The sequence below is a fragment of the Dasypus novemcinctus genome, chromosome X (assembly GCF_030445035.2).
Source record: "Dasypus novemcinctus isolate mDasNov1 chromosome X, mDasNov1.1.hap2, whole genome shotgun sequence".
Lineage (NCBI taxonomy): Eukaryota > Metazoa > Chordata > Mammalia > Cingulata > Dasypodidae > Dasypus > Dasypus novemcinctus.
In genome coordinates this window covers 22794265-22821993 of record NC_080704.1, presented here as the reverse complement: position 1 = coordinate 22821993, position 27729 = coordinate 22794265, and the positions used below count along the sequence as shown (strand labels likewise).

Genomic DNA, 27729 nt, shown 5'->3' with positions numbered 1-27729 from the left:
CCCATTTTCCTTTTTTAGGAGGCACCAGGAACCGAACCTGGGACCTCCTATATGGGAGGATGGTACCTAATCACTTGAGCCAACTCCACTCCCTGCACTGTTGTGTCTCTTGTTGCATCAGCTCACCATAGCAGCCTGTTGCATCAGCTCACTGTCTTGTTCATCTTCTTTAGGAGGCACCATGAACCAAACCTAGGACCTCCCATCTGGTAGGCAGGAGCTCAGTTGCTTGAGCCACATCCACTTCCCTGACATAATTTTTTAAAAAGATCTATTTATTTATTTATTTATTTCTACACACACACACACCCTGGGTTTTTTTTTTTGCGTTTGCTGTCTGCTTTCTGTGTCCATTCGCTGTATATTCTCTGTGTCTCCTTGTCTTCTCTTTAGGCAGCACCAGGAACCGATCCTAAGACCTTCCAGAGTGGGAGAGAGGTGCTCAATCTCTTGCGCCACCTCAGCTTCCTGATCTGCTGCATCTCTTATTGTCTCTTCTCTGTGTCTCTTTTTGTTACATCATCTTGCTGCTTCAGCTCTCCATGTAGGACCAGCACTCTGCTTGGGCCAGCTCTCCACTCGGGCCAGCTCTCCACTCAGGCCAGCTCACCACTCAGGCCAACTTGCCTTCACCAGGAAGACCCAGGAATCGAACCTATATGGTAGACAGGAGCCCAATTGCTTGAGCCACATCCACTTTCCACCTGACATAATTTTTAATAGCGCCCCTGTTACCCTCAAAAGTCCCTTATATTTTGCTCAGGATGTCAGGGAATTCCTCAAAATTTGCATGAAAATTTTGTATGTTTACATTTTTCTAGCCCAGTCATACCTTCCTTCATATTTGAAAGGATCTGTGAATAAGAACCACCATCATAAAACCTATTATAATTAGTAGCCATTTTAATTTCATCACGTGTCCCATGACAGTAAGAAATTTCTTAGCCAAGAAGTCAAGGCTTCTTGATAAATTTGAATTTCAAACATTTAGCTGTAAGTGAACAAATACTGTATTCAAGTCTCTGCCTTTTCATTTCTTGGGTTGCAGCCTCTGCTCTGCCATCTCAGGCAACTCAAATTATGTCTAAAGCTTTCAACTTATTTTGAGCCTTAGAACTATTTTATAAATATGAACAGCTCACGTTTAGTTTCTGGGAGAGTGGCATTAATTGTTATTACTATTGTAGACTTGAGTGTAATTGCTTTAAAAAGTCATCAGTTTACATAGACTTTTTGTGAGATGTAAGGATGAATCATAGAAATATGTTTTGATTTGCTATTCTCCTACTCATAGTTCTTACTGGAATTTGAGGTATATAACAATTCCCAAATTGCTTACCTGAAAGGAGAGAGGAGAAATAAAGTACTTGTTAGACCGTTTAAGGATGTATCTTGCCTTCATAAACGCAATGCCCTGAGGCCCCCTTTGAATTACAGACACCTGGAGCTGTATGCCCAAAGCCTTGAGAGTATCTTCGAGCTATTTGTAGATACATGTGACTTAAAATAATGTCATAAAACTAATCTTAGCACAACTGGATTCCACTGAAATTACGATAAATCTGAGGTCCACAAGTACAAGTGTAGATAGACTGTTATAAACTAGGCTCAGGTTAGCAGATCAGAGATTGTTGCCAAAAAAATAACACCTCCAAGTGTGTTCCGGTTTTCAAAAGACTCTTGAATTAGTGTGTCTATTCCATATATGTCTATTAAGGATTAATTTGCCTAACTCCACACTATCATTTGCAGTGGACACCTATATGTTTGTCTTCCCTGTTCTCCAAATACAGAATTGTACAAATAAATCCATTTCAGATAGAAGATTGGGCTCATATTGAGATTTACAGACTCTTTCCTATGTGGCTGGATTGTTTGGACATTTATTGTATACATTAATTACCAAGCTGTTTTAAAACTGAAAATACAAAGGCCACAAAATGTGTTCACACTGTCTTTTGGAAAACATGAAAGCAAAACTTGAGTTATCTTTTTCTTTTAATATAATATTACTTTGCCAGATTAAAACATTGAGAAATATTTTTAAGAAGCAGCTGACGTAAGAGAGTTGGAAAACTGTGTTGGTATTTTAAATAGCTTTGTTATAATAATCTCAGTTCTAGCTAAGTCAATGTCTAGGTGTCATTTTCTGCATAGCTTTCTGACTAGCTTCAAAAATAAGCTTATTCTGCTTAACTGTTAATTGAATTTTATAAGTAGCTTACAGCTAATAGGATATTCTATTAAAGCATTTTATTAAAGGGAAGTAAAGTTAATTCAATAAACAGATACTAGTAGTGGCTTATAAATACATGTAGCTGTTAATTTTCTTTATTGGTAGGTGTTAGAAGTTGGCTACCTTCCTAAATGTTGAAGATGTTCAAGAACAGAAGAAAGATGTGTTAATTGCATTCTTGGTACCCTTTCTTTAGGCTTTTGTGTGTCTTGTTTTTGTTTGTTTATTTGTTTTTTAGGAGGTACCGGGGAATGAACCCCAGACCTGGTACATGGGCAGCATTGCTCAAGCACTGAGCACACCCGCTCCCCTAGCTTTTGTGTTTTCAATAAGTTCTAAACTTACTACAAACTTACATTGGAGCAATCTGGTGGGAATGTACCTCATGGAATAGAATTTACAGCCTTGCCATCTCTATCAAGACTGGTTTTCTAATTTTGATTAGACAGTATGGCCAGGTACTTGAATGAAACTAGTTGATAAATGGCTTATATATTCAGTATTTACATAAGATGATACCTAGAGTCTATAGCGATAAATTCATATGGTTTATACGGTTTATAACTATATACTTGATGAGATTTTGTTACAAATATTTGCATTTTAGATTATTGATAAAAGCAAGAGAGACCCAACAGAAGAAATTGAAATTCTTCTTCGTTATGGACAGCATCCAAACATTATCACTCTAAAGGATGTAAGTAGATTCTTTAATGTAGATCATTTGAATCAGTTGTCTAACTCACATTTGGAATGTTTTTTCAAATATCATGTGGTAGACAAAGAACTTAATATAGTAAGTAAAAAAGAAGTGCATTTAAGAAGCGTGTATATAGCATAATTCCATTTATTTTAAAAATGTTTATATAGTTTTCTATTTTTGCTTTAAGGAGAAAAGTATTTCTGACATTATTGCTTTTAATGTTTGTGTTTACTGGACAGTTTGGGTATTAATTAATATTCAGGAATAACTAGTCTCACTCTCCATGAACTTTCTAATCTTCCACACTACTGCCACAAAGATCCAGCACTCTTCTCTAACCATGTAACTTCACTGCTTGAAATTCATACCCCCATCACCTCAAGTCGCTGCCTTCTTCTGGAGTAGTTTCACTTCCTCGCACACCCTGTGCTTCAGCCATGCTCTAATAGGTGCATTTTTTTAGCATGCCCTGTTTTCTCCTCCTTTTGTATCTTTGAGCAACAGTCCCCTCAGTTGGGAACACCATTTCCCTTCTTTGCCTAGCTAACTACCACATATCTAAGTCTTAGCTCAGGTACTACTTTCTCCAGGAAGCCTGCCTTGTGCATCACCACTCCTAGGACAAGTTAGGTATCCTGTATCCTTTCCCTGGGTTGTTATAATACCCTACTACCTATGTCTCTCGTGTCTTTTATTATAACAGAGCTATTGGCAAAGGGAGTGAGCTCTGCAGGTAGCACTGAATTTCTCTTACTCATGGTGCTCACATAGGCTGAAAGGCCAGTGTGGGTATTATTGACCAGTTGTGGCACAGGGCTCACTGAGCCAGAGGGCTTCTGAGGTACTGTTCACTTCTGAGATTTTGTGAATTCAAAAATGTGCCTTCCCTTCTCCTTCGTAGCCAGTTTCCTCAAATTAATTCATCACTGCTTACTATGAGAAGGAAAAAAACTTAAGTCACATTAAATTGTAAAGCTACTTGACTTAAGTAACTGTTGAAAAGAACCTCCCAAAATCCAACCAAGTAAATGAAAAGGAAGTGTAGTTTATCTCAGCCTTGCCTTAGAAACGTCCTAAAGTGTCACTATCTATATATTGTTTACATCTTTGCTTCTTCCCTCTTTTCACATTCAGAATCTCTGAAATGTCCTGTAGGCTTTTACTACAGTGTTTCCAACATTTATTTATTTATTACTTTTTTTTTTTAACTCTTATTTTTATGTTTCTCCTTACTAGAATATAAACTCTTGGAGAACAGGTACCTTGTTATCTCCATATTTGGGGTCCCAGCGCCTACTATAATACCTGATAATTTGATAGAGTTAAATAAAAGTTTCCTGTAACTCTATGGTGATGGAAAAACAAGGGACTGAGGTTTAATGAAGGGGTTATTTCAGTTAGGGATTGCCCAGAGTACAAATCCAAAATTACAGTGAGCTTTCTATTGCTGCATTATGAGTTCACTGGTGTGCTTCTGTATGGTTGCATAGAATTTCTTTGCTACTTTATCTTCCTGCTTAAATCTTGCCCACAACTTATCTTTCAGGTTGATAAAAACCAGAATAATTCATTTGTATTATGTATATAATACAGAAGTTCTTCAGAACTCTTATATATATAAGAACTCAAATTATAAATTACAGAAGTTTCAGAAAAAGCACAAGAATGTCTTTGTACCAGCTCCTGCCATCATCAGTAGATAAAAAAGATATCAACAAGACAGATGAACCCTAAAAGCAGAAAGTTCAGTGCCCCTTTGTATAAGATGCCCCTAGTTACTTCAATTGCCATGAATTGAGTTTCCATAGAAAGAAATTACAGGATATATTTCTAGACAATTCCAGTCCTATCTATTTCTATTTTAATATCTTAGGTGTATAAAATTGCTTGCAAACTTTATATCCTCCTATGGTTGTGATAAAAATAAAATCTTCCTTGAATATAAAATGAAGTTTAATTTTTCTTGACTATGCTAAACTTTGTTTTGAGCACAATAAAGCTTCAAATAATTTTTTTACATTTTAATGTTGAATTTTATAGGTATATGATGATGGAAAATACGTGTATGTGGTAACAGAACTTATGAAAGGGGGTGAATTGCTGGATAAAATTCTTAGACAGAAATTTTTCTCTGAACGAGAGGCTAGTGCTGTCCTGTTTACTATAACCAAAACTGTTGAGTATCTTCATGCACAAGGGGTAAGTTTTTAATATATATATGTGTGTGTATGTGTATATATACATATATACACATACCTTTTTTCTTAATGTTTAAGCTAAAATTAAAGGTGGAAACAACTACTATAATCTTAATTGTCCTACATTCTTCTTCTACATAAACTTCTCCCATTGAGTTTGAAATGCTACATTGAAATCCTAACTCATGTATATTAAATTCTTATACTTTCCAAGTGAAAATGAGTAAGATCTTCTGACCTGGAAAACATAGCACCATTTCTGCCAAACCACTCAGTCCCCTGAAAACTGAGCCCATTTCATTTAGAAGTATAACTAAAGAGTCATGGATTATATTCACATATAAAAGGAAACCCTTAAAATTGATGAGTTAAGAACTGAGGCAAAATAGTCACTTGGCTTCTGGCTGGTAGATGCTCTCCTTATTTCTTCCTGCATACAGATTTTTACTAAATGGCAAGAGTCATATTTTCAAAAGAAAGGAAGTCTGAGAGGGAAAGGGATAAAGGAGAAAATGAGGAGAAGGGAGGGGAAGAAGGAAAAGAGAATGGCAGAGGGGTGAAGAGCAATGGAAAGACAGAAAAAAATAAAATGAAAGATTACTTCTCACGGAGTCGTTTTCAATGCATTATTCTCATTTTGTTTGCCTTTGCCTCTAGAAGCTAACAAGTGGAATGTGTTAATTCTAGAGCTTCTTGACTGCTGGTTTGTTGAGATTTGCCTGATACTCTGCCTAGAATTTAGTAAAACTCAATAAATAATCCCTGAATGAATATATGATGTTGAAGTCATCTAAGTCTTCCATGTTCTTTTCCCTATGTCTCATCAGTAATTAGTGATCAAAATAGTCTGGAGAAATAATATTTTTGGATATTAGGAAATAAAACTGAGATGATTGATTAAAATATAGACTCATAATTTGGTGATGGAAGAAATATGTCTGATAAGGAGTGCCAGACAGGCTGTTGATGAAAGAAGTATTTGAGTAAGTGATTAAAGGAGGAAAACACTACAAAACTCTAAGTAAACAAAATAAAAAATAACATTGTCAGTTGGAAACCTAATAAGCACATTATGCTTAAAACAAAGTCTGGATTTGTGTTTTTCTCTTTTACTCCTAAACCCCCTGCCTGTACCATTTAGTCTATCAGCACATATTTGTTGAGTGTTACCCCAACTTAGAATGACTTCCTCCCACTGTTCTTCTGGCTTGTTCATTCTCTTCTGAAGGCCTGGAATCAGATGTTACCTCCTTTAGAGACACTCCCTGACCACTCTATTTCAAGTGACCTCTCTAGTTAGATCCCATTTCTCAGCCTGTTTATTCTCTGCCTCCCCTCCTACTATTAGCATGTAGAGCAAGGATCTTACAAGTCTTGTTCACCACAATATCTGCAGCTCCTTATATAATACCCTGGCACATGATGATAGACACGCAATAAATATTTGTTGAATGAATTAATTCCCTGGAGATAGATAGTATTGCTATTTGCAGTTCTCCTTAAGCCAATGATTCAACTAGACAAAGAGCAGGGAAGAAAATACTAGTTTTTCTTCTTCCTTATCCCTTCCCCAGTTCTATGTTAGAGAGTTACCGTTTGCATTATTAACATTTTATGATGTTGGAATCAAGATCAACATTTATCATCTTGTTAAGCGTATTGTTTGGCAGTACATGAATAAAGACTTTATACAGTAAGAACAATGTACTATTAATGTAACTCTTTAATTTGTATTTCAATTTAGGTGGTTCACAGAGATTTGAAACCTAGCAACATTCTTTACGTAGATGAATCTGGTAATCCAGAATCTATTCGAATTTGTGATTTTGGCTTTGCAAAACAACTAAGAGCAGAAAACGGCCTTCTCATGACTCCTTGTTATACTGCAAATTTTGTTGCACCAGAGGTAATTGTGAGAGAGTTTGCTTACACTATTTCAGTATATTAAAAAAATGATTTGCTATGTTTAACATAGAATAGTTAATAGTTTTTTAATTGAAGACTGACTGAGCAAATAATTAGAATAAAATGCCAGCCCCTCTTCTTCTGATAGTTCATTCTGTCATTAGTCCATTGCTACCTGTACTCCCGTCTCTTTCCCTAACTTCTCTCTTTCTGTATAATCACACATCTGTGGCTGTCTACCATCACTAACACTTTTGCACTTGTCAGTATATATGAATGATTAAATGGAAACTAACTTATTCTCCTCCTTTCCTAATATCCTTTCAATTTCCTATTTTTATCACTGCTTTCCTGTTCTTCCCTAGGCTAAAACTTCAGTCATCCCTTGTCTTCAGCTATATAACTAGCTGCCATCTCTGTCATCCCCTAAAACCATTTCTTCCAGTTGTTCCATGTTCTTCTGTTCACAAAATTGCCCGTGTTTCCATCACCATACCCTCAATGACTGCTACCACCTAGGTACAATCTTCCTTCCTCTTTTCCTTCTGTGATCATTCCACATAATAGCTACAAAGCTACTACAGTCTTTTTAAAGCTCTGCTTTGCTCAAGTTACTTGTTTTTCTAATAAATTGCCAGTTCTCTGTTGGATCAAATCTAGAATCCTCTGCTTTGCCCTCAAGGGCAAATCAAGAATCCTCTGTTTTGCCTTTTTATTATCACTGTGTGGAAAATATAACTATGAAAAAGATAAAAATAATAGTTCACCCTAATACAGAGTTTATGTACCAGGCACACATACTAACTGATTTCATCCTCACAACATATAGTTTACGTACAGTAACTCATTCTCATTAAAAATATATGAAGTGAGGGAAGCAGCTGTGGCTCAAGCATTTGAGCTCCCACTTACCATATGGAGGACCTGGGTTTGATCTCCAGGACCTCCTGGTAAAAAAAGAAAAGAAAAGAAAAAAGGCATCCCAGACCTGCGCAGTGAGGTGCAAGGCCCCCATGCAGCAAAAAGACACACCAAAAAGATGATGACACAATTCTCTCTCTCTCTCTCTCTCTCTCTCTCTCTCTCTCTCTCTCTATATATATATATATATATATATATATATATATATATATATTTTATTTGTATTTTACAGACAATCAGGTGTAGGATGGAGAGGTTATGTAACTTGCCTGAAGTCAGACCTAGATTTGAATCCAGGCCACCTCTCTCCAAAGGGTGTGCTTCATACCATTTGCTAGATATTTCACAAGAATAATAGTTGGTAATGTTAGGATAGTTGGATTATAGAGTTGCGTTTTTTCCTCTGTATTTGTTACTTTTTAGACATTTTATAAAAGACTACTTGCATCTGCTTTTCCAAGTTTTACTAGAACTAACAAGAGACGGGTTTCTTTCTGGTTCATCCATGTATCCACAGTCTTTTGCACACATTGGTGTTCAAGCATGGTTAATTAATCTAGCCTTCGCGGTTTTCCGTATAGGCATTTCCTGCTTCATACAAGCAATCTGCATTCTGCCTCTGGAAATTGCCATGTAACTGTTAAAGCTTTTGCACATTCCCTCTCTAGAATGTTTTTTTGCTTCGAAACCTGCCTCTGAATTCATCTTCAGGAAATCTTCCATGATCTATTTCTCCTTAGACCTGCTGTTTGTCTCCCATTTGCCATTTAGTCATCCGAGTTAAAACTTTGAAGTCATACATCTCTTCCCTTATCCTATACATCTAATCTATGTTAAATCCTTCCAGTTATAAACAGTTATAAACAATCTTTATAGATAAAAATAAAGATTGTTTCCTCTTCCTCCTGTCCTATCTAATACAAATTGTCACAGCCTTTCACTTATTTTGCTACAAATTGCCTCTTATTGGGTATCCTTGTCTCTAGTCTCTCTTCTTTGCAGCATTTCCTTTATACCTTGACTTATCTTTCTGATACACATATCTGATTATTTTATTTCCCTGTTTAATGAGTCAATGACATCTAATTGACTGCAGGGGAAGAAAAACTACATTTTTAACAAGATATTTATAAAAAACCCTTCAGTCTCTCTACCACATGTAATATCGCCTACCTGAAGTTCTCGCCATGCTGAACTTCTTGCCTATCGCTAAGCATCCTACCTGAAGTTCTCGCCATGCTGAACTTCTTGCCTATCGCTAAGCATTCTCTGCTCTCTTGCCTCCGTCCTTTGAATGTTTTCTGCCTTCCCGCACCTCCCATTTGCTTACAGAATTCTTACTTAGAGGTCCAATACAAGCAGGCTGCCCTCTAGCTTTCCCTCCCCAAATCAAGAATAAATTGCTTCTTCATCTTTATTCCCATAACACTTTAAACGTAATTTTGTTATAATACTTATCACATCAAATTGTAAACTGTTAGGTTTATTTCCCTGCCGGATTCTGGTTTCCTTAAGGTCAGGAACAGGTTTTTTTGTATAGTTAATGATATACAAAATAGTTAATGATTATTTAATGCTTAAGTGAATCAAATTATATGTAAGTACTATTTAGTACTATATAATTTGCACTAGGTTATATGTGTTCTTTTTTTTAAAGATTTATTTATTTTTATTTATTTCGCACCTCCCTTCCCCCATTGTTTTGCACTCACACTTGCTGTCTGCTCATTTTCATTTTTTTAGGAGGCACCAGGAAATTAACTCAGGACCTCCCATGTGGGAAAAAGGCACCCAATCACTTGAGCCACCTCTGCTCTCTGCTTGTTGTGTTTCTCATTGTGTTTCTTTGTTGCATGGTCATCTTGTTGCATCGTCTTCTCATTGCATTGTCATTTTGTGCGAGCTCACTGCACCAACTCGCTGTCTTGCTTTTCTTCTTTAGGAGACACCAGGAACTGAACCTGAGACCTCCCATGTGGTAGGCGGGCACCCAAGGGCTTGAGCTAAATCTGCTTCCCTGTTTTGTTTTTTAAGATTTAATTTATTTCTCCCTGTCCCTCGTTGTTTACACTCACTGTCTACTCTCTGTGTCTGTTTGTTGTGTTTTCTCTGTGTCTCCTCATCTTCTTTTTTAGGAGGCACTGGGAACCAAACCCAGGACCTCTCATGTGGGAGGGAAGCACCCAATCGCTTGAGCCACATCTGCTTCCTGCTTGCTATCTCTCTCGTTGTGTCTTCCCATTGTGTCTCCTCGTTGCATCATCTTATTTTGTCAGCTTGCTATCTTGCTTGTCTTCTTTAGGAGGCACAGGGAACCAAACCTGGGACCTCTCGTGTGGTAGGCAGGCACCCACCAGCTTGAGCCACAGCCACTTCCCTATATGTTCTTTAAAGTATTGTTTTAATAAACCATTTCTTGAGCACCATATAAAATAAAAATTTATGAAAATAAGCTTATCTTCAACTTATTTTACATGTCTCTATGTATCTGTGGTGGCACTCAATAAATTTAATTCACATACCAAAATTAAATTTTGTATACATATGCATTATTAGTAATAGAAAGTTCTGGAATAGGAGTAATACATTGCCTTCTTATTCTGTTGTAGTTTTCTTACATGCATTTATTTAGGAGTTAAAATTCAGTTAACAGTCTACCCAAATCTAGTCAATAAACAGTGTTGTGGTAATACTAATACTTAAAAAAAGATTTATTTATCCCTACCCCCCACCCCATTGTTTTGCCCTTGCTATATCTGTCTGTTGTGTGCTCTTCTTCTTTTTGGAGGCACTGGAACCAAACCCAGGGACCACCCATGTGGGAAGGAGGGTCCTAATTGCTTGAGCCACCTCTGCTCCCTGCTTTGCTGTGTCTCTTATTTTGTTTTCCTACTTGTGTCTCTTTGTTTGCATCATCTTGCCGTGCCAGCTTGTCTTCTTTAGGAGGCACTAGGAACCGAACCCAGGACCTCCCATGTGGTAGGCAGGAGCTCAGTCACTTGAGCCACATCTGCTTCCCAATAATACTAATTTTTACTTTTTCTAGGTTTTAAAACGACAAGGCTATGATGCTGCTTGTGATATATGGAGTCTCGGTGTCCTCCTGTATACAATGCTTACAGGGTGAGTGTATACCGTAGTTTTTAAGCATTTGTTCATCTCTGATCTAGGTTTTTTAAAAACCCTATGTTGTAATATCTTTCCATTTTTTAATGTAATCTAATAGATATATTCCTGTAATAATACCACATTTATAGTTGTATCATTATTGATTTTCTATAATGTACTGCATAGAAATGTCTTGAGGTCTTAAATTTTTCCATATCTTTTTTATAATCTTATTTGTTGTGTCATAAACATATTGTTTTTGTAGTTTATAATATGTTATATCTTAAAAAATTTGTGTCATTGTATAGTAAATCTCATTAATATTTTCACCTGGTACTTTATGGACTTTGTTTCAGTTTTTTTTTGTTTGTTTTTTATACTTGGTAGATTTCAGTAAAGTATTACATTAACTGAATTATTTGGAATACTTTTGGACACTGCCTGCAAATAATTAGAAAAATTACCAACCATAAAAGAAAATTTTATATGTTAACATTTTAATTTTATTATGACGTAGTTACACTCCATTTGCAAATGGCCCTGACGATACACCAGAGGAAATATTGGCACGAATAGGTAGCGGAAAATTCTCTCTCAGTGGTGGTTACTGGAATTCTGTTTCAGACACAGCAAAGGTAAGTACGACTATCTATTACAAGCTATTGAGAAAATTTTTTATAATCCCTGGTGAGAAGAAATATCAGTTATGAACTTTTGTTTTTATAAAGTAGTATTTTGAAGTAATGTTACCAAATAACAAACTAAAAAATCAGCCCAATTGCAATTTCTCTAATATATATATATATATAGGCCAACTATGTTTTTTCCCAGAAGGCCTTGATTTGGCCTTATTATCTGTTACATCTTAAAGCTATTTCTTACGGATGAACATAATTAATAATGTGGTATTCTTGTGATTTGTGTGTCTACTCTATGTCTTACACTGCACTTGACCTAAATTATCCTGTTTAATCTTTATAACAACCCTGTAAGATAGGTGGTAGTAGTCCTATTTCATATAAGGAAACCAAGACCCAGAAATTTTAGTGACAATTTGTTCATGGTTACACATCAGGTACATGTTAGTGCTTAAAACTAAATATCTGATTCCAAAGCCCTTCTTCCCTGGAATAACTGCACCGTGTTCTATTTTTTATTCATATTATGAAGAAAAGGTTCTCAACTTTTTCATAATGGCTAGTGGTATAGTTTTTAGTGTCCACTTGAAATCAGTTTGTAAAGTCCTTCTGAAAGATCTGCCATTCCCCAAATAGCATTGACTCACTTTCCAACTCTACTGTAGTTTTACTTTATTCATGGAAAATTCTTAACAACAAAGAGTGAAGTTTTCTGCCTCAAAATAAGATAAACATACAGGAACTAAAGATACGTATTGGTAAAATTGCTTCCCGATTTTTCTTAGAAGTGGAAGCCTGAATTGGGGCAAATTATGTAAGTAAATAGAGTATGTCAAAGATTTATATATATTGTTTTGGCATAGAGCATGAAGCTTTAGTTAACCAATTTAGTGTCTGTGTAGGTAATATTTTGGTGGTTTTATATATCACTACATTTTAAATTAATGTTAGCATTTACCCTTTTTTTGCAATAAAATTTCTTAACCTAGATCATTTCTTTTTCTGGGGTACCTCATTACTTTTTAATTCATTTATTGAGCATCTACAGCATGCTTAATAAATGAAGACTCAAGGGATAAAAGATGTGATTAAGATAGAATTCATAATCTCAGGGAGCTCAGGAATCAGCCAAAAATGTACAGTACAGTGTCACGTTATAACAGTGGTAACATTTGCTGTGCTCAAGAAGTTCACAGATGATGCTTGGTCAGAAAGATTTCAGGAAAGCTTTCCAGAAAACAGTGAAGGAATTTGCCAGACAGATTTGAAGGGCAGGAGAATGTAGTACATACCAAGCTTAGGGAGCAGCACATGCATATCCATGGTCATGATAGAATGGGAATAGCAAAATGCCCTCCAGGGATCTTCAAGGAGTTTGATATGATTGGTGCAGAGTACACAGGAGAGAGTAGCTGCTGAGCCCAGATTATGAAAGGCATTATGGATTATGCATACCATAAAAATTGCCATTTTAAGTATCCAATTCAGTGGCGTTAATTACATTCACAAAGTTGTGCTTTCCTCACCACTAAACTTTATTACCCAAAACAGAAACTCTATACCCATTAATCAGTAGCTTCCCCTTCCCTCTACCCTCAGCCCCTGATAACCTCTCATCCACTTTCTGTCTCTATTAATTTGCTTATAAGTGGAATCATGCACTATTTGTCCTTTTGTGTTTGGCTTCTTTCCCTTAGCCTAGTGTTTTCAATGTTCATCCATGTTGTAGCATGTATTAGAACTTCTTTCCTTTTTATGGCTGAATAATATTCCATTGTATATGTATATACCACATTTTCTTTTTCCATTCATCTGTTGGTGGACACTTAGGTTGTTCCCACCTTTTGGCTATTGTGAATAGTGCTGCTGTGAACACTGGTGTTCAAGTACCTGTTGGAGTCCCTGCTTTTAGTTGTTTTGGGTATATATCTAGAAGTGAGATTGCCCAGATTTTTCTTTTTTAAGTTCACTATGTGGAGCAGTAATTCACTTGCACGGAATCTGCCATAAACTTTGTCATGATTGCTTCTGAGTTACATCAAGTGATCTCATCAATAATACATGCTTTTTTAAAAAATAAATTAAAGCATGTTGACATTATCTCTAATTTTTTTCTCATTAACTTGTACTCCGGTATGCATTTTTGAGTGAGAAAGAGATGGGTGAGGATGGAGAATCCAAGCAGAGCACAAGGAATTACATCCACCTCATAGCCTTAAGAAACTGTAAATGTCTAATAGCAGAGTACTTGGAATAACATCTCCCCCAATCCCAATATCCAAGCAACCACCAGGTTCTGTTGTTTCTTTCTCATAAATACCATCCATTTTTTTTCCGATTTCTAAGGCCCCTTCTTAATCCCATCATCTCTCACCAATCTCCAAAGTGGAGCCTCCAGCTTGCCCCCTTCAATCTATTTTCTTCCACATTTAGTGAATATGATCTCTTTAAAGTACAAGCTTGACCACCTCACCCCCTTTTCTTAAATTCTTTATTGCCTTCAGAATAAGTCAAAATTTGCTAATATAGTCTACAAGGATCTTAGTGGTCTGGTCCTCGCCTCTTCCACTTCATCTGCTGCCACACTCTCCTTTACAAATTAGACTACAACTCCCTTGAACTCCTTTCAGTTTTCAGTTCCTTAATTTTGACATGTTCTCTCACACCTGAAGTCTGTCTTCCAAACACAACTGCATTCTATCTACCTGAGACATTCTGTTTTCCCCCTTTCTTTCTCTAATCCAGATCCTGTTTATAACTTCATTTCTCACCTTCCTCTTAAGTAGTTGCTTGTGAGCCACCCCATCCCATTCAGTTCAGGTGTCTCTGTGTTCTCCAGCTGCACTTTGTATTTATTCATCCCATCAAATAACTTATTTGCTTTGTAAATGATTCTTTGTCTCTCCCTCACTGGACTGAAACTTCATGAGGTCAGAGTTCATTTCCATCTTATTTACCACTAAATACACAGTGCCTAGCAGGAGTGCCTGGCCTTTGTTGGATACTCTAACAAAGTTGGATAAATTTTGAATGAAAAATTAAACAAGCAGTAGAAAGTTTTTTTATAAATCACAACTGGTTTACCATTTTGGAGAAAGTAAAACTACATAGCAATTATATGGATAGATATTACATGCATAGAAAAGCATTTGGATAGATGGGCAATGTTAGTGATGACTATCTCTGGAAGGATGGGATTATGGGGTGTTTTTTTTGTATTCCTTTGCTTTTCTATATTGACTGATTTTTCTGGAAGGTCCATGCGTTGCTTTTGAAGTAGAAAAAAAAATTTAACAGAATTCTGTAATCTTTTCGGCAGGTATTTAAAGCCCTCCAATTACATTCCAACTATTGGACATTTATATTCTGTGTTCCAGTATAAGTGTGTACACACACAGAGTCTTAAGTAGCTGAAAATTACTTAGACATAAACCTACAAAAATGTAAAAAACTCAAAATATCTGAGTGGGGGGAAGCCAAAATATTTAAAGATACATAAAACGTGGCAAAGCTACCCTTATTAAGTGCCAAAATTACTTTTTCTTAAGGGGAAGAAAACAGAGACTGAGGTATCATTTTTTACCAAATTATTATGTCAGCCAGATTGTTTTGAGCCCAAAGGTCTGATAACCAGGAAAAAAATCGCTACAGAAAAATATTCAACAGTATCTAGTGCCATAGAAAAACAAGCAAACAAAAATATTTGTTGATTTTATTATTCTAACCACTGCAGGACCTGGTATCAAAGATGCTTCATGTAGACCCTCATCAGAGACTGACTGCTGCCCTTGTGCTCAGACATCCTTGGATCGTCCACTGGGACCAACTGCCACAATACCAACTCAACAGACAAGACGCACCACATCTAGTAAAGGTAAATGGTCTCATTAAGTCAGCATTTTCCAAACGTACTCTGGGAGAAACTGAGTCACCCAAGATTATGAGGCACTCTCTCCATGCCATCATCACGTTTCCCTTTTATTCTGCTGTGTAATTCTGGGGTGGGACTCTGTTTTGGGTTTGGTTTTTTGGGTTTTTTTAAATTATGCCTCCCCCTTTAAATTTGTATTTGCAGTTATCTCTTCCCTTATGTTACTACAATATAGTAACACTACAGTCATCACCTAAATAACCAGCAGGTCTAGAAAAATGCCAGACCATTGTCAGAATCACAATATGATGAATGAAAAAGAATTTGCCTTGGGGGAATAACCCTTAAATATATCATACTAGCGATGACTGTTAAATCAGACTCATTATTAGCAGTGTGCAAAAATTCTCCTTTGTCATACAGTAATTTTGCTAACTGTCGTGATGTTTTTATTACTTATGCTTTCAAATGGTTAACTGTTGAGTATTATTTGGTAGCTCCTTTCGAAGCCTTGCCCAATCCAGGCCAAAGAAGTAGATCAAACTCTGGAGCTTGATATTTTGAATTTTTTTTAATCTTCTATAAAATTTACTTATTTTTGACATTTTACAAAAATCTTCACAAGCTTATCTATGTTATTACAAACTGCTATTAGAGTTTTTTGGTTTGTTTTGGGATTTTTTGCCGCCTTAAAGTCCATGATCTATGAATTTTTTTTATATAATTTTTTATTAGAGAAGTTGTGAGCTTAAAAAACAATCATGCATAATGTGCAGAATTCCCATATAGCACCCCTTCACCAACTCCTTATATTGTTGTGGAACATTTGTTACAGATTATGAAAGAACATGATCAAACTGTTACCACTAACGGTGGTCCATAACTTACATTTGGTATATTTTTTCCATACACCCCCTATTATTAGCACCATGTATTAGTATTGTACATTTTTATGGTCCATGAGAGAACACTCTCCTATGTGTACTGTTAACCACTGTCCATTTTCCACCACATGGTTCACTGCTTAATACAGTCTCATATATTACATAGTGGTACAGTCTATCCAAAGTGTACACTCAGTGGCTTTCAATTTCATCACAGAGTTGTGCAGTCTTTGCCTCAATAAATTTTTTTAACATTTTCCTTAGTCCAAAAGAAAAAAATCCCATACCTCACTTTTACTGACCCTTAGCACTGATGCAAGAATATTACAATATTGCTGTTAACTATAGTCCATAAGTTACATTAATTGTATTTTTCTCATGCATCATCATATTTTTACCACCTTATAATAGTGACATACATTTGTTCTAGTTCATAGAAGAACATTCTTTTATTTGTACTGTTAACCACACCTCATTCACCACTGGATTCACTATATTATTCAGTCCCTATATTATTCTCTAGCCTTCTTTCAGTTGACATTTATGTCCCTAGACTACCCCTTTTAGCCACAATCCTATTTATAAACCAACCATGTTAGTTATACTCACTATAATGTTACCATCAAGTCTGTCCATTTCCACACTTTTACAGTCAAGCTAATTAAAAATTCTGCATACATTAAGCATGAGTACCCCTTCCCAGCCCTCGTCCTATCTCCCAGTAAACTGTACTGTAGATATTTGTTCTTCATATTGGATCATTTGAATTTTTTGTTATTTCTTTTTTTTGTATGTGTTTTTTTTCCTTTTATTGATAATTTGAATTTTTAATTAAGAATTATTCCTATGGGAAACGGACTTTGGCCCAGTGGTTAGGGTGTCCTTCTACCATATGGGAGGTCCGCGGTTCAAACCCCGGGCCTCCTTGACCCGTGTGGAGCTGGCCATGCGCAGCGCTGATGCGCGCAAGGAGTGCCGTGCCACGCAAGGGTGTCCCCCGCGTGGGGGAGCCCCACGCGCAAGGAGTGCGCCCGTGAGGAAAGCCGCCCAGCGTGAAAAGAAAGAGAAGCCTGCCCAGGAATGGTGCCGCCCACACTTCCCCTGCCGCTGACAACAACGGAAGCGGACAAAGAAACAAGACGCAGCAAATAGACACCAAGAACAGACAACCAGGGGAGGGGGGGAAATTAAATAAATAAATAAATCTTTAAAAAAAAAAAAAGAATTATTCCTAGAGGCCCCAATAAATTTCTTCAGAATTTTCACCAATTACATAAGTAACATAACATTTATATCAGGGGTTCTTAACCTTTTTCGTTCCATGGACCCCTTTGCCAGTCAGGGGAAAAACGCAGACCCCTTCTCAGAATGTAGCAGCAGATAGTTTTATGACACTCATCTAACAATGGGTCTATCAACTACTGTAATTTCAAAGTATACATAAGCATAAGCAATTTTTCAAGATAGGCAACAGCTGTAATGTGATGTGAAATGAATCTAACTGTAATTTAAGCTCATGGACCCCCGTGAAATCTCTCCATGGACCCTTTGGGAGTCCATGAACCCCAGGTTGAGAACTCCTGATTTACATGGTAATTTAGGCCCCTCAGTAATTGCTCTATCTTCCCAAATAATTTTTTGAAGGAAAATACAAAGACTTCATCCATAGACTATATCTAGTATCAAAGTCTTATTCTGAGACACTGGGTCAAAAGTACAGATTGCACTCCCAGTGTTTAATGCACATGGCTCTCGTTGTTTTAAGTTTCCACCACTCCCCCCTCGCGGCTTGCTTGCTGTCTGCTCTCTGTGTCTATTCGCTGTGAGTTCTTCTGTGTGTCTGTATTTTTTAATTTTTTTTTATTTATCCCCCCCTCTTGCGGCTTGCTTGCTGTCTGCTCTCTGTGTCCATTCACTGCACACTCTTCTGTGTTTTTACTTGTCTCCCTTTTTGTTGCATCACCTTGCTGAGTCGGCTCTCCATGGCGCTTGTGGGCTGGTGGCTCTCTGCGGCATGCGGGCGAGTCTGCCTTCACAAGGAGGCCCCGGGACGCGAACCCAGGGCCTCCCGTATGGTAGACGAGAGCCCAACTGATTGAGCCACAGCCGCTTCCCTGTTTTTAGTTTTGAGGACAAACCCAGTCTATGGGCTCTTTTTCAGCATCAGTATTTTGGAGGTATTTTAGATTGAACCCAGGACCTTGTACATGGGAAGCAGGCACTTAACCACTGAGCCACACCCACTCCCCTCAGCATGGGTTTCTTTGCATTTTGTTTGTTTTCCCTCTCCCCTTCCCTGCCCTCCCCCCACCCCTAGTTGTCTGCTCTCTGTGTCCATTCACTGTGTGTTCTTCTGTGTCCGCTTGTATTCTTGTCAGTGGCACCAAGAATCTGTGTCTCTTTTTTTCTGTTGCGTCATTTTGCTGCATCAGCTCTCCACGTGTGCAGCGCCACTCCTGGGCAGGCTGCACTTTTTTTGCGCTGGGCGACTCTTCTTGCACATGGGACTCCCCTATGTGGGGGATACCCCCGCGTGGCACGGCACTCCTTGCACACATAAGTGCTGCGCGTGGGCCAGCTCATCACATGGGTCAGGATGCCCTGGGTTTGAATCCTGGACCTCCCATGTGGTAGGAGGACGCTCTATCCATTGAGCCAAATCTGCTTCTCCTGGGTATTGTCTTAACAATCAACTAAATCACCGTGAATAACCACCACCCACCTTTGCTTATCCATATATATTGGGACTGGGGAAAACTTGCATCCTAACATTAAATTTAGAGGCACTAGACCTGCCTTCCTCAGTCTTTTATTTGTAAATGCCAGACTTTAGTTATCTATCAATTAGATGTTTCTCTTTTTCTACACCATTCCTGTCCCTTTGGGGGTTGTAATGGTCTCAATTCCTAATTGTCTCCTTAAATATGAACAATCCTGCAGTTCTGCACTAATGATGATACTTGATTTATAGCTAACTGCTCTTGGGCTATAAAAGTGAGTGCTTCTGTGATCTTTGTGGTGATTTTCTCTTCTAGCATTGAACTCTATTCCACACAGTCCAATTCCAAATTCTCCCCCACTTCCATTCAAAACAAGCTCCTATAGCAGGATCTTGTATGATGTGACACCATCCAGTTTGCAGTTGTATTATGTGCTTTCACATTTGTCCCAAAGCACTAAGCTTATTTATTCATCAAGGTCTCAACATCAAAAGAGTTAGCTATACCTGTGTCTGTCTCTAGTCTTCCCAGGATTGTATTCAAGTCCCTTCTCATCCTTGAGTGTCCCCAAACAGGCCCCTTTACCAACAGCTTCCAGAATGGGAGGGCCCAAGAAACAGATGTCTTAGTGTGAAGACTGATATTGGCCTCAAATATATTGGAAACCATGCACTGCATAATCATGGGGGTTATTAAAATAGGCACAGGGGATTGCCATGTCCTAAATATAGTAGGGGGATCTTCTTTATGTGTCTTTCAAAGAGTCTGTTGAAAGAATCCCCACCATTTTGCATGCAGTTTACCAGTAATGCCTTTACAGCTACCAATAGTTTTATTGACCCCAACTCCAAACATAGTGACGGTGAGGGAACAAGTGGCTAATGGGATTACTCCTGCACTTCTCTTGACTGTAGTGCGATTAAGGGACTCCTTGTTTCAGTGAAGATCCTTCCAGTCCAACCAATTAACAAAAGATTTCTGCATTAAATTTAGCTCTTGCATATCTGGATGCACACTAACTACCTTTACTTTGGTATTATAAAAAAATGAATAATTCAGTTGATTTCACTTATACTCTGCTTATAATTAGATTGTTGGACTCATAAGTCCAGACCATATCTATACTGGGAACACAATTCAAAGAAATATGTGGTTGCGGGAACCACTACTGGGAGTGCAGAAAAAAGTAGTATAGCCGAAAAGCGTGTTTGTTTTCTAGGAATGTGATTTGTAAAGTAACTGAAGTAACCCCTGCTGTAAATAGGACAGTGAGGCAGTCTATGAGAGTAGTAATAAGTTCTCTAGAATAGCTCTTTTCACTTGAGTTCATCACTAATATCCATTTTCATGAGAACCACAGTCCAGTTTTCCTATGGTACTGGCTTAACATGGGAAACCTGAATCCACTTGCATTTTTCTTTCATGTTGATAGCCATAGGGGCAATTGGCAGCACTTGAAAGGCTCTCTCCCAAATGGTGACAGTCCGTCTCTCCTCCAAAACACCTTTATGTAGATGAAATCTCCTGGTTGATAGGGGTGGCAGACCTCCTCTAGTGGGCCCTTCCAGGCCCTTATGACTTTCAGTCCCAGGGCTTATAGAGAAGAGACAGAGCAAAGTTAGCTTCACTAGTAGGCATCAGTTCCCCATAGCCAGCAGGTCTCAATCCATGGCAGGGACACAGGGAGATGTTCTAGGCACAGCAGTGGAGAAGAGCTGTGGTGTCGTCCTCTCACAACACATGATTCAGGAAAGAAAAAGCCAAGGAATGCCAAAATATCAATAATGAAACTGGTCTGAGTGACTTCTGAATTTCCTTCAGTCTATATAAGTAGATATTCACTATAAATAAGAACAGATAAACTTACTTACAGAACTCCTAAATTTTCTTTATACTTTTCTTCCTTCTGTACAACCAAAGTAAACCCTCTTAGGTTGTCAGCAGTGGCCAGTCACAAGTTCCAAAATAACAAGTGTTACTGCCTCTCATATTAACTGGTTAAAAAGGGGAAAAATTTTGAAGAGTCCTGAGAAAAGTGAGGACTGCTTATTATGACCCCATCCCTGTCCTCTCATATATAACTACAACCTCCTGCATTGACCTCTGCAATTTTAACTAAATCGTGTTTGACCAGTGTGATTATTTTCATTTTGAGCCTAATCAAATCTACATAAACTTGGATATGAAGAGATTATCTGGGGGGAGAAAACTACATTTTGTGTGTTTGTGTATATGTGACTACCCCATGTCACGGTTGTTGTTACTTTTCTTTCCTGTGTTTAGGGTGCCATGGCAGCTACATATTCTGCTTTAAACCGTAATCAGTCACCAGTTTTGGAACCAGTAGGCCGCTCTACTCTTGCTCAGCGGAGAGGTATAAAAAAAATCACCTCAACAGCTCTGTGAAGTGACCTCAGTGAGATATTTGGTACCATGGTGTAAGCTGATAGCACAAGTTCTGGTGACAGGTAGCACATATCTGAGAGACACCTGCAAGCACACACTGTCCCAGCTGGTACCCATAATGCTGCTGCTCCTGCTGCTGCTCCTGCTTTCGTCTCGCTTTAAATGATTGTTAGCAAGCTAGATTTTCCTGGAGCTTCGGATGGAATGGAAATGGAAACGTGATGAAGATATAGTCACTGAATCAACAAGAAGAATAATGAACATATGAATACCACCTAAAAATACACTGAATAAAGTACTCTACACCATATAGCATTATTTTTCTAGGAAATATTTCATGTCCCTTAAATATTCTTTGTTAGTTATAGGGATGGACAGTTTATGTTAAGCACTTAGCTTAAACAATCCGTTTATATTAGCACTGTATCCTTTGTGCCATCCAACATTTTGTATGTTTTTGTAAACAGTTCATATACAGTACATTTCTGTACTGCTTTCTTTAATGTATACATGCCTTGTTTAACTTGGAATCTATTATTATTAATCATTTGACTATTAAGTCTGGTTAAATAGTTCCCCTGGATTAACAGTATTGATGGACAACCCTAAAAATGACCAGATTGTGGAACAGCTGTTGAATGTAATACTTTCAAAAATGTACATATCTTTCCCTGTGTCTGTTTCACTGGTTTGTTTGTTTGTTTGTTTCTTAAGGTCAGGTGCTCTGTCAGACTAACCTAGAGAGCTGTTATGGTAGGGAAAGTTATCATATGTGTGTGGCATGATATCAAGAGTACGCCTATGAAGTTAGTCCATATACTTTGCAACTCCTTAGGGTTCTATTTTCCTTAACTAAGGAAGTATTCCTTGCACATTTAATCTTCAGTAGTATCCATACTTAGTATTTGGCGTATAATTTGGGATTTTGCCAGTATATATCAAGGGCCTTAAAGAGTCATGGTGAAGAGATTGAAGAAGGAAAATTTAGCAGCAGGTAAAGTCCCATTAGATATTTCATGTTCAAATAGATACTCTATATTAAACACTAATTTGAATGTAATAAAAGCCACAAGCCTCTATATGAAATTGGATTTAGACTTTATTACTCTAGGGAATAAAGCATTCTTGATCAAACAGTATTTGCTCTAGCCAGAAATCATAGCTAAGGTAGGCTGAGTGTTCATCATTGTGTGTTTTCTGAATCCCTCCTGATGATTTATAGCCATATACTGTTTCCTTTGACTTCAGAATTATGTTTTCATAATGGTCACTGGGTCTGCCTAGATTACAGTATTCGTTATCTACATATAATTTGGTAGTTTCCACAATTTTATTTGATTAAAGAAATTTCTGTACCTATTACCTGTATTTTTGCCAAGCTACCTAGAATACATCGGTATGTAATGTTAAAAAAAAAAAGTGAGCAAGGAAAAAGTGATTTACCTTACCTCATCAAGAATGTGCTCAAACAGATCTTTCTTAGTCATAGACTAAGCCATTTATGTCAGAAATATTTTTTCCTGCCAAAAGCTTTAAATCTTCTCCTAAAAATACAAAGCCTTTAAAAGAGTGTGGTTTATCTGAGTATCTTGGAAGGCATTAGTCATTCCTTAATTTCCCCTCTATGCCCAGGTGACACAAAAGGAATAGAAATCAAATATAAGCTTATCTTCTAGATTAAAAATGTACAGAAGGGATATCTAAAGATCTAGATAAAGTTTTTTAAATTCTTGAGTCTATTAAAAGCTGCTTTCCATGGCCTGGAAAGTATGCTTCCTGCCCCCTGCCCATCTCCCTTTATTCAGTGTGTCAAACCATGACCATCCCAAATTGTCGCTTTTAGAGTATTAATTCTGAGCAGGAAAAAAATGTATTTTCATATTTTCATTGATACTGATGATACTCCACAATTGCTTAGGTGCATTGTCCATCATAGTCTTTTAGAACTAGAAGTAAACATATAAATCCTTATAAATCACGTTGCATGTCAAGAACCTGAGACCCAAAGCAAAGCCTGGAATCCTTAACTCTGCCCCTCCCCCCCATTCCTTTTTTTTTCTCTCTCTCATAATACTGTGCTGCCTTCATTTTACCTTATCACCTGACCAGCAGCTAAGTTCAAAACTAGGTATTCCTCTGCTGGTATATGAATACCAAGTTTATTGCTTACAGAGATATTGCCTACTTTGCCTAAGCCATTCTGTCAGTTTTACTGGAGAAAAGCAAGTTACATATTCACAAAACTGAAGGCTTTCTGCCTAAAAAGCAGTTTATGAGCATCATTTAGTTCATCTGCGGTTCTGGTGTGCCTATTGCTTTTTACTTGGAGTAGAACAAACCTGGCCAACAGTGTGCTCTAAATGTGCTTATGACGGTCTTGCCCGTTTTTAATTTCTCAAAGTCCAGTTCTTCCAGGCCCCTATGGTTGTGGCATGGAGGCCCTTGTAGGCTTCTACCCTTCACCAATTAGTGCCAGATACTGGGGCTTCTCCCAGGAGGCTCCAATGCAGCCTTAAAGATCTTTCTCTATGAAAGAAGGAACTAAACTATCAGGCCTCTTTTCAAACTTCCTCGTAGCTTATAGTTCAAAATAATATCCAAAATGATAGATTGCATTTAACATTGCCAAGCACATACTGGACATTACGGATTACACTATTATTTGTTTTGTATCTTCCTTTTCAAGTGGTGATGTTAAGGTAAGTTTTTTCGTTTTTATGAATCATTTCTGCCCCTTCTGGGTGTCTTCTTTCTAAGTACAATAGACTGTTGGCTTTAACAGATTTGCTACAAATTCATTTATTCACAAGTAACCCAAAAATTCGAAAAATGTAATCATTTTGACAAGGCATAAAATTGAGATGCTTATGAAACTGGCATGTGGGAAAAGACAGGGAGTATATGGAGAGGGTGTGGTGTATATGCAACAAGGATTCCACATTTCACACATAGTGCGCTCCAAAGAACGGGTTTGGGTCAACCATTTCCCATCTGTTTTTAAGAAGTGGCTTCTGTTGGAGCCAGAGATGTCATGGGAGGTGGGACTGGCCAGTTAGCTGTGCTCTGCCCACTGAGCCCAAGAAAGACTTTTCAGAATGGGTTGGGTAGAAAAGGAACTGGGGTAAGCCCAGCCTAGGGTGAGAGTTAGTAGAAAAGCATTCAGTATTTGGGGGTCTTGATATAGACAGGCTTAATCACCATGAAGGCTAACAATACACATCTCAACATGTCTTTGAAATTCTCTACTTCCTGGCCTTTATAAAATTATGATGTAAAATCTTTCAGCTTGCTTTACTATATTTTATAGAGAAAGTTATATCTTATGGTGGTATTGAGCATTTGAGATTTAGGAAGGAACTGGCATATCTCAGGAAGGGAAAGGGTCAGAAAAGCTCTTATTTATGTGATTTAACAAGTACAGTGGGTTCCATGGCTGACCCTTCGTGCTTAAACTAGGAGGTTCCCAATCTAGTCCTAGAGTTGTCCCTCAGAAAGGTTAATTCCACATGACACCTTAATTTGGACATGTACTTCGAGCCATATTTAATTCATGGATTAATTGACTTAACTCAGTGTTTTTTATTTCAATTAATGAAAATAGTCCTCTTTTTACCTCTAGATTGCTTACATTTTGCTGGTTCCCCCCAAGTGACCATTGGTGGAGACCAATTAATGAAGGAGTGAAATTAACTTTCTTGGAACTGTGGTGTTCAGCAGAGCCACACTTAACCACTTTTTCCAGTGAAGAATCTGCATATTGATAATACCCAAATAAGGATGCCAAGAAGAATTTGTATCTCCAGTACGTTTTATGTGTTTTTGACATTGCTGTATTGTGTGATCTAGTGACTTGTAACTGGGTCCAGTGTGACTGTGTTCTCAAGTCTAGTGACTGAGTTGACTTAGCCTGATATTGCTATCAGTCTCACAGATACCACTTTGATTCCAGTCTTGTAACTGTTCATAACAAGACATACCAAGGGTTGGGATGAGAGCCTACCTTCTACCTCTTAAGGCACTTTCCTCGTTATTTTGCCATATAACCTTGAAGTGCGTGATAAGCTGTTTAAATTTCCATGACTTCTCTCAGAGCAACTAGCAAAGTGTATGTGACATTGAATAAAGATTAGTGGAGAGGAAAATTTAGAGACTAAGTTCAAAGGTATGAACCTTAAGGAAGTCTCTTTAGAGCACATAGCATTTGAGTACAGTACAGTATGTAAAGGTATATGGGAAGAGAGTCGCTGAAATAGTCCTCTCTAAGTAGATTAGTTAATATCTAATGGAAGTGAAGCTCTTTACTCCTGTTATGATAGTACTGAATGAACCGTACCCTGAGTTTTTCAAACTGATTTATTTAAAATAGAACTTTGAAATACAAAGTGAGGGCTTAAGAATAAAGATTTGGGTTTGTGTTTCTCTAAGTGTGGTTTACCATCTAAAGCTTTGCTTTTTAATTAAAGAAAAAAAAGGCTTCAAGGTATTGCCATTCTTTAGAACCTTAATGATCAGGGGATGAGTTTTTACTCTTAAAATCATGTGCATTTATTAAGTTTGTCATCACTCTTACCCGAAACAAAAGGGAAGGTATACACCTGGGGGGGTGTAATTATTTTGCATTTTTGGCCATGGGTGGGAATGGGGTGGGTATCTAAACAGTTTTTAAAAAAGAAAAAAATCACAAATATTTTTCTACTGTTCTATATGATCTTACTTTATACTAGTTTCTCTCTAGTAAGGCATGCCAGAAGCCCAGGGTACCATGTCATGGGTTCATATGTATTGTACCTTTTTTTGGTGGTGAATTTGCATCAGATGCTTGGCACTGCTGCCATAATTAAGACGTGCTTATAAAGGATCAAATATCACTCAATACAATACTTTAAATTGTTTTACTTAAGAGTCTAATCTGGGAAATTTTCAAATCATGCTATTAATGTGTAATCTAAGCTCTTTGAAATGTATCCATGAACAATCCTGGAACAATACTGCTTGTATTCCTATCATAGATTGGATTTTGTAATCTTTCAAAGAAATGAAGATTTATATAATAAAGTATCAAATCAATGCATGTATGTCCTTTTGATCAGATTATTTTTATAGGATGGCTAATCCTTTACAATATCAAATTATTCTATCCAAAGTATAAATGTAAAATTGGATTGATAGAACTTAAAACAGGAATGTTTCTGAGTTAGTAAGAGTGCAAAATAACTTCTATGCATAATCTCAGCCCAAGGGGTTTGTCAGCTCAGACTCATAAATCATAGATCTTACCTGATACTAACCAGGATTAATGAATCAAAGGACACAGGCAATCACCAGGCACAGGTGAAACAGTTTTCTTGGAGACTACCAGACTCGGGTCTCAAAATGCCCCTTTTCTCCATCAGGATGCATTTTGTATTCATATTTAAGGACAGGTTTCCTTCTGAGCAATGTATGCAGAGACACTGTTCAAACAAAGGGAGTCATTTCGGATTTGCAACATCCCCCTTCTGTTCTTCATTGGTGACACAAATGACTAGCCCTCATTCTCCAGCCAGGCATGCTTCATAAATTCCGTGTTTTTCAATAAGCTATCTTGAGAGGCCAAGTGTATACTGCTGAAAGCCTCCTAGAGATAGGACTTTTCCATTTTTCTTTCTGCTAATAAATATCATTAACATATTTAAAAGGAAATTTGATTGAAGTCATTCACTCCTGATAGAGAGGGAATGGGTTCCAGCTTGCTGTTAGCCCTTTCCTTCCCAGGTGACATTTTTTTTGTAGTTTTGTATTATGAGAGTTTGGGGTTTATCCACTGGGATTAATTTGGGTATTCAGGATAAGATGTAGAGCTTCAAGATCTACTTGTGTTATACCCAGGCAACAGAAGAATGTTACTATATTTGTTTTCTACTGCTGCCATAACAAATTACCACAAATGTAGTGATTTAAAATAACACAATTATCTTAGTTCTGGAGGTCAGAAGTCTGATACGGATCTCACTGAGCTCAGATCAAGGTGTTAGCAGGGCCGCATTCCTTTCTGGAGGTTTTAGGGGATAATCTATTTCCTTGCCTTTTCCAGCATTTACAGAGCACCCACATTCCTTGGGTCATGGCCCCCTTCCTCCATTTTTAAAGCCAGCAATGG

At 37.5% G+C, this 27729-nt stretch overlaps 1 protein-coding gene across 14 annotated transcripts in view; it reads left to right on the top strand.

Moving 5' to 3' along the window:
* Window positions 1-26661, top strand: part of RPS6KA3 (ribosomal protein S6 kinase A3) — a 126227-nt gene extending 99566 nt beyond the window's left edge. For 7 of the 14 annotated variants that reach the window (XM_071213365.1, XM_071213371.1, XM_071213368.1 and 4 more), the window contains 7 exons: window positions 2844-2933; window positions 4980-5138; window positions 6882-7043; window positions 11010-11086; window positions 11589-11706; window positions 15443-15583; window positions 21468-22950. In XM_071213365.1, the coding sequence (XP_071069466.1) occupies window positions 2844-2933; window positions 4980-5138; window positions 6882-7043; window positions 11010-11086; window positions 11589-11706; window positions 15443-15583; window positions 21468-21590 (870 nt within the window). In that variant the 3' untranslated portion in view covers window positions 21591-22950. Of the gene's footprint in view, window positions 1-2843; window positions 2934-4979; window positions 5139-6881; window positions 7044-11009; window positions 11087-11588; window positions 11707-15442; window positions 15584-21467; window positions 23161-25209 lie in introns of those variants that run through there. The other 7 variants (XM_071213364.1, XM_058291500.2, XM_058291495.2 and 4 more) reach the window with 3 other exon arrangements.
* The last annotated feature ends 1068 nt before the right edge of the window (window positions 26662-27729 follow it).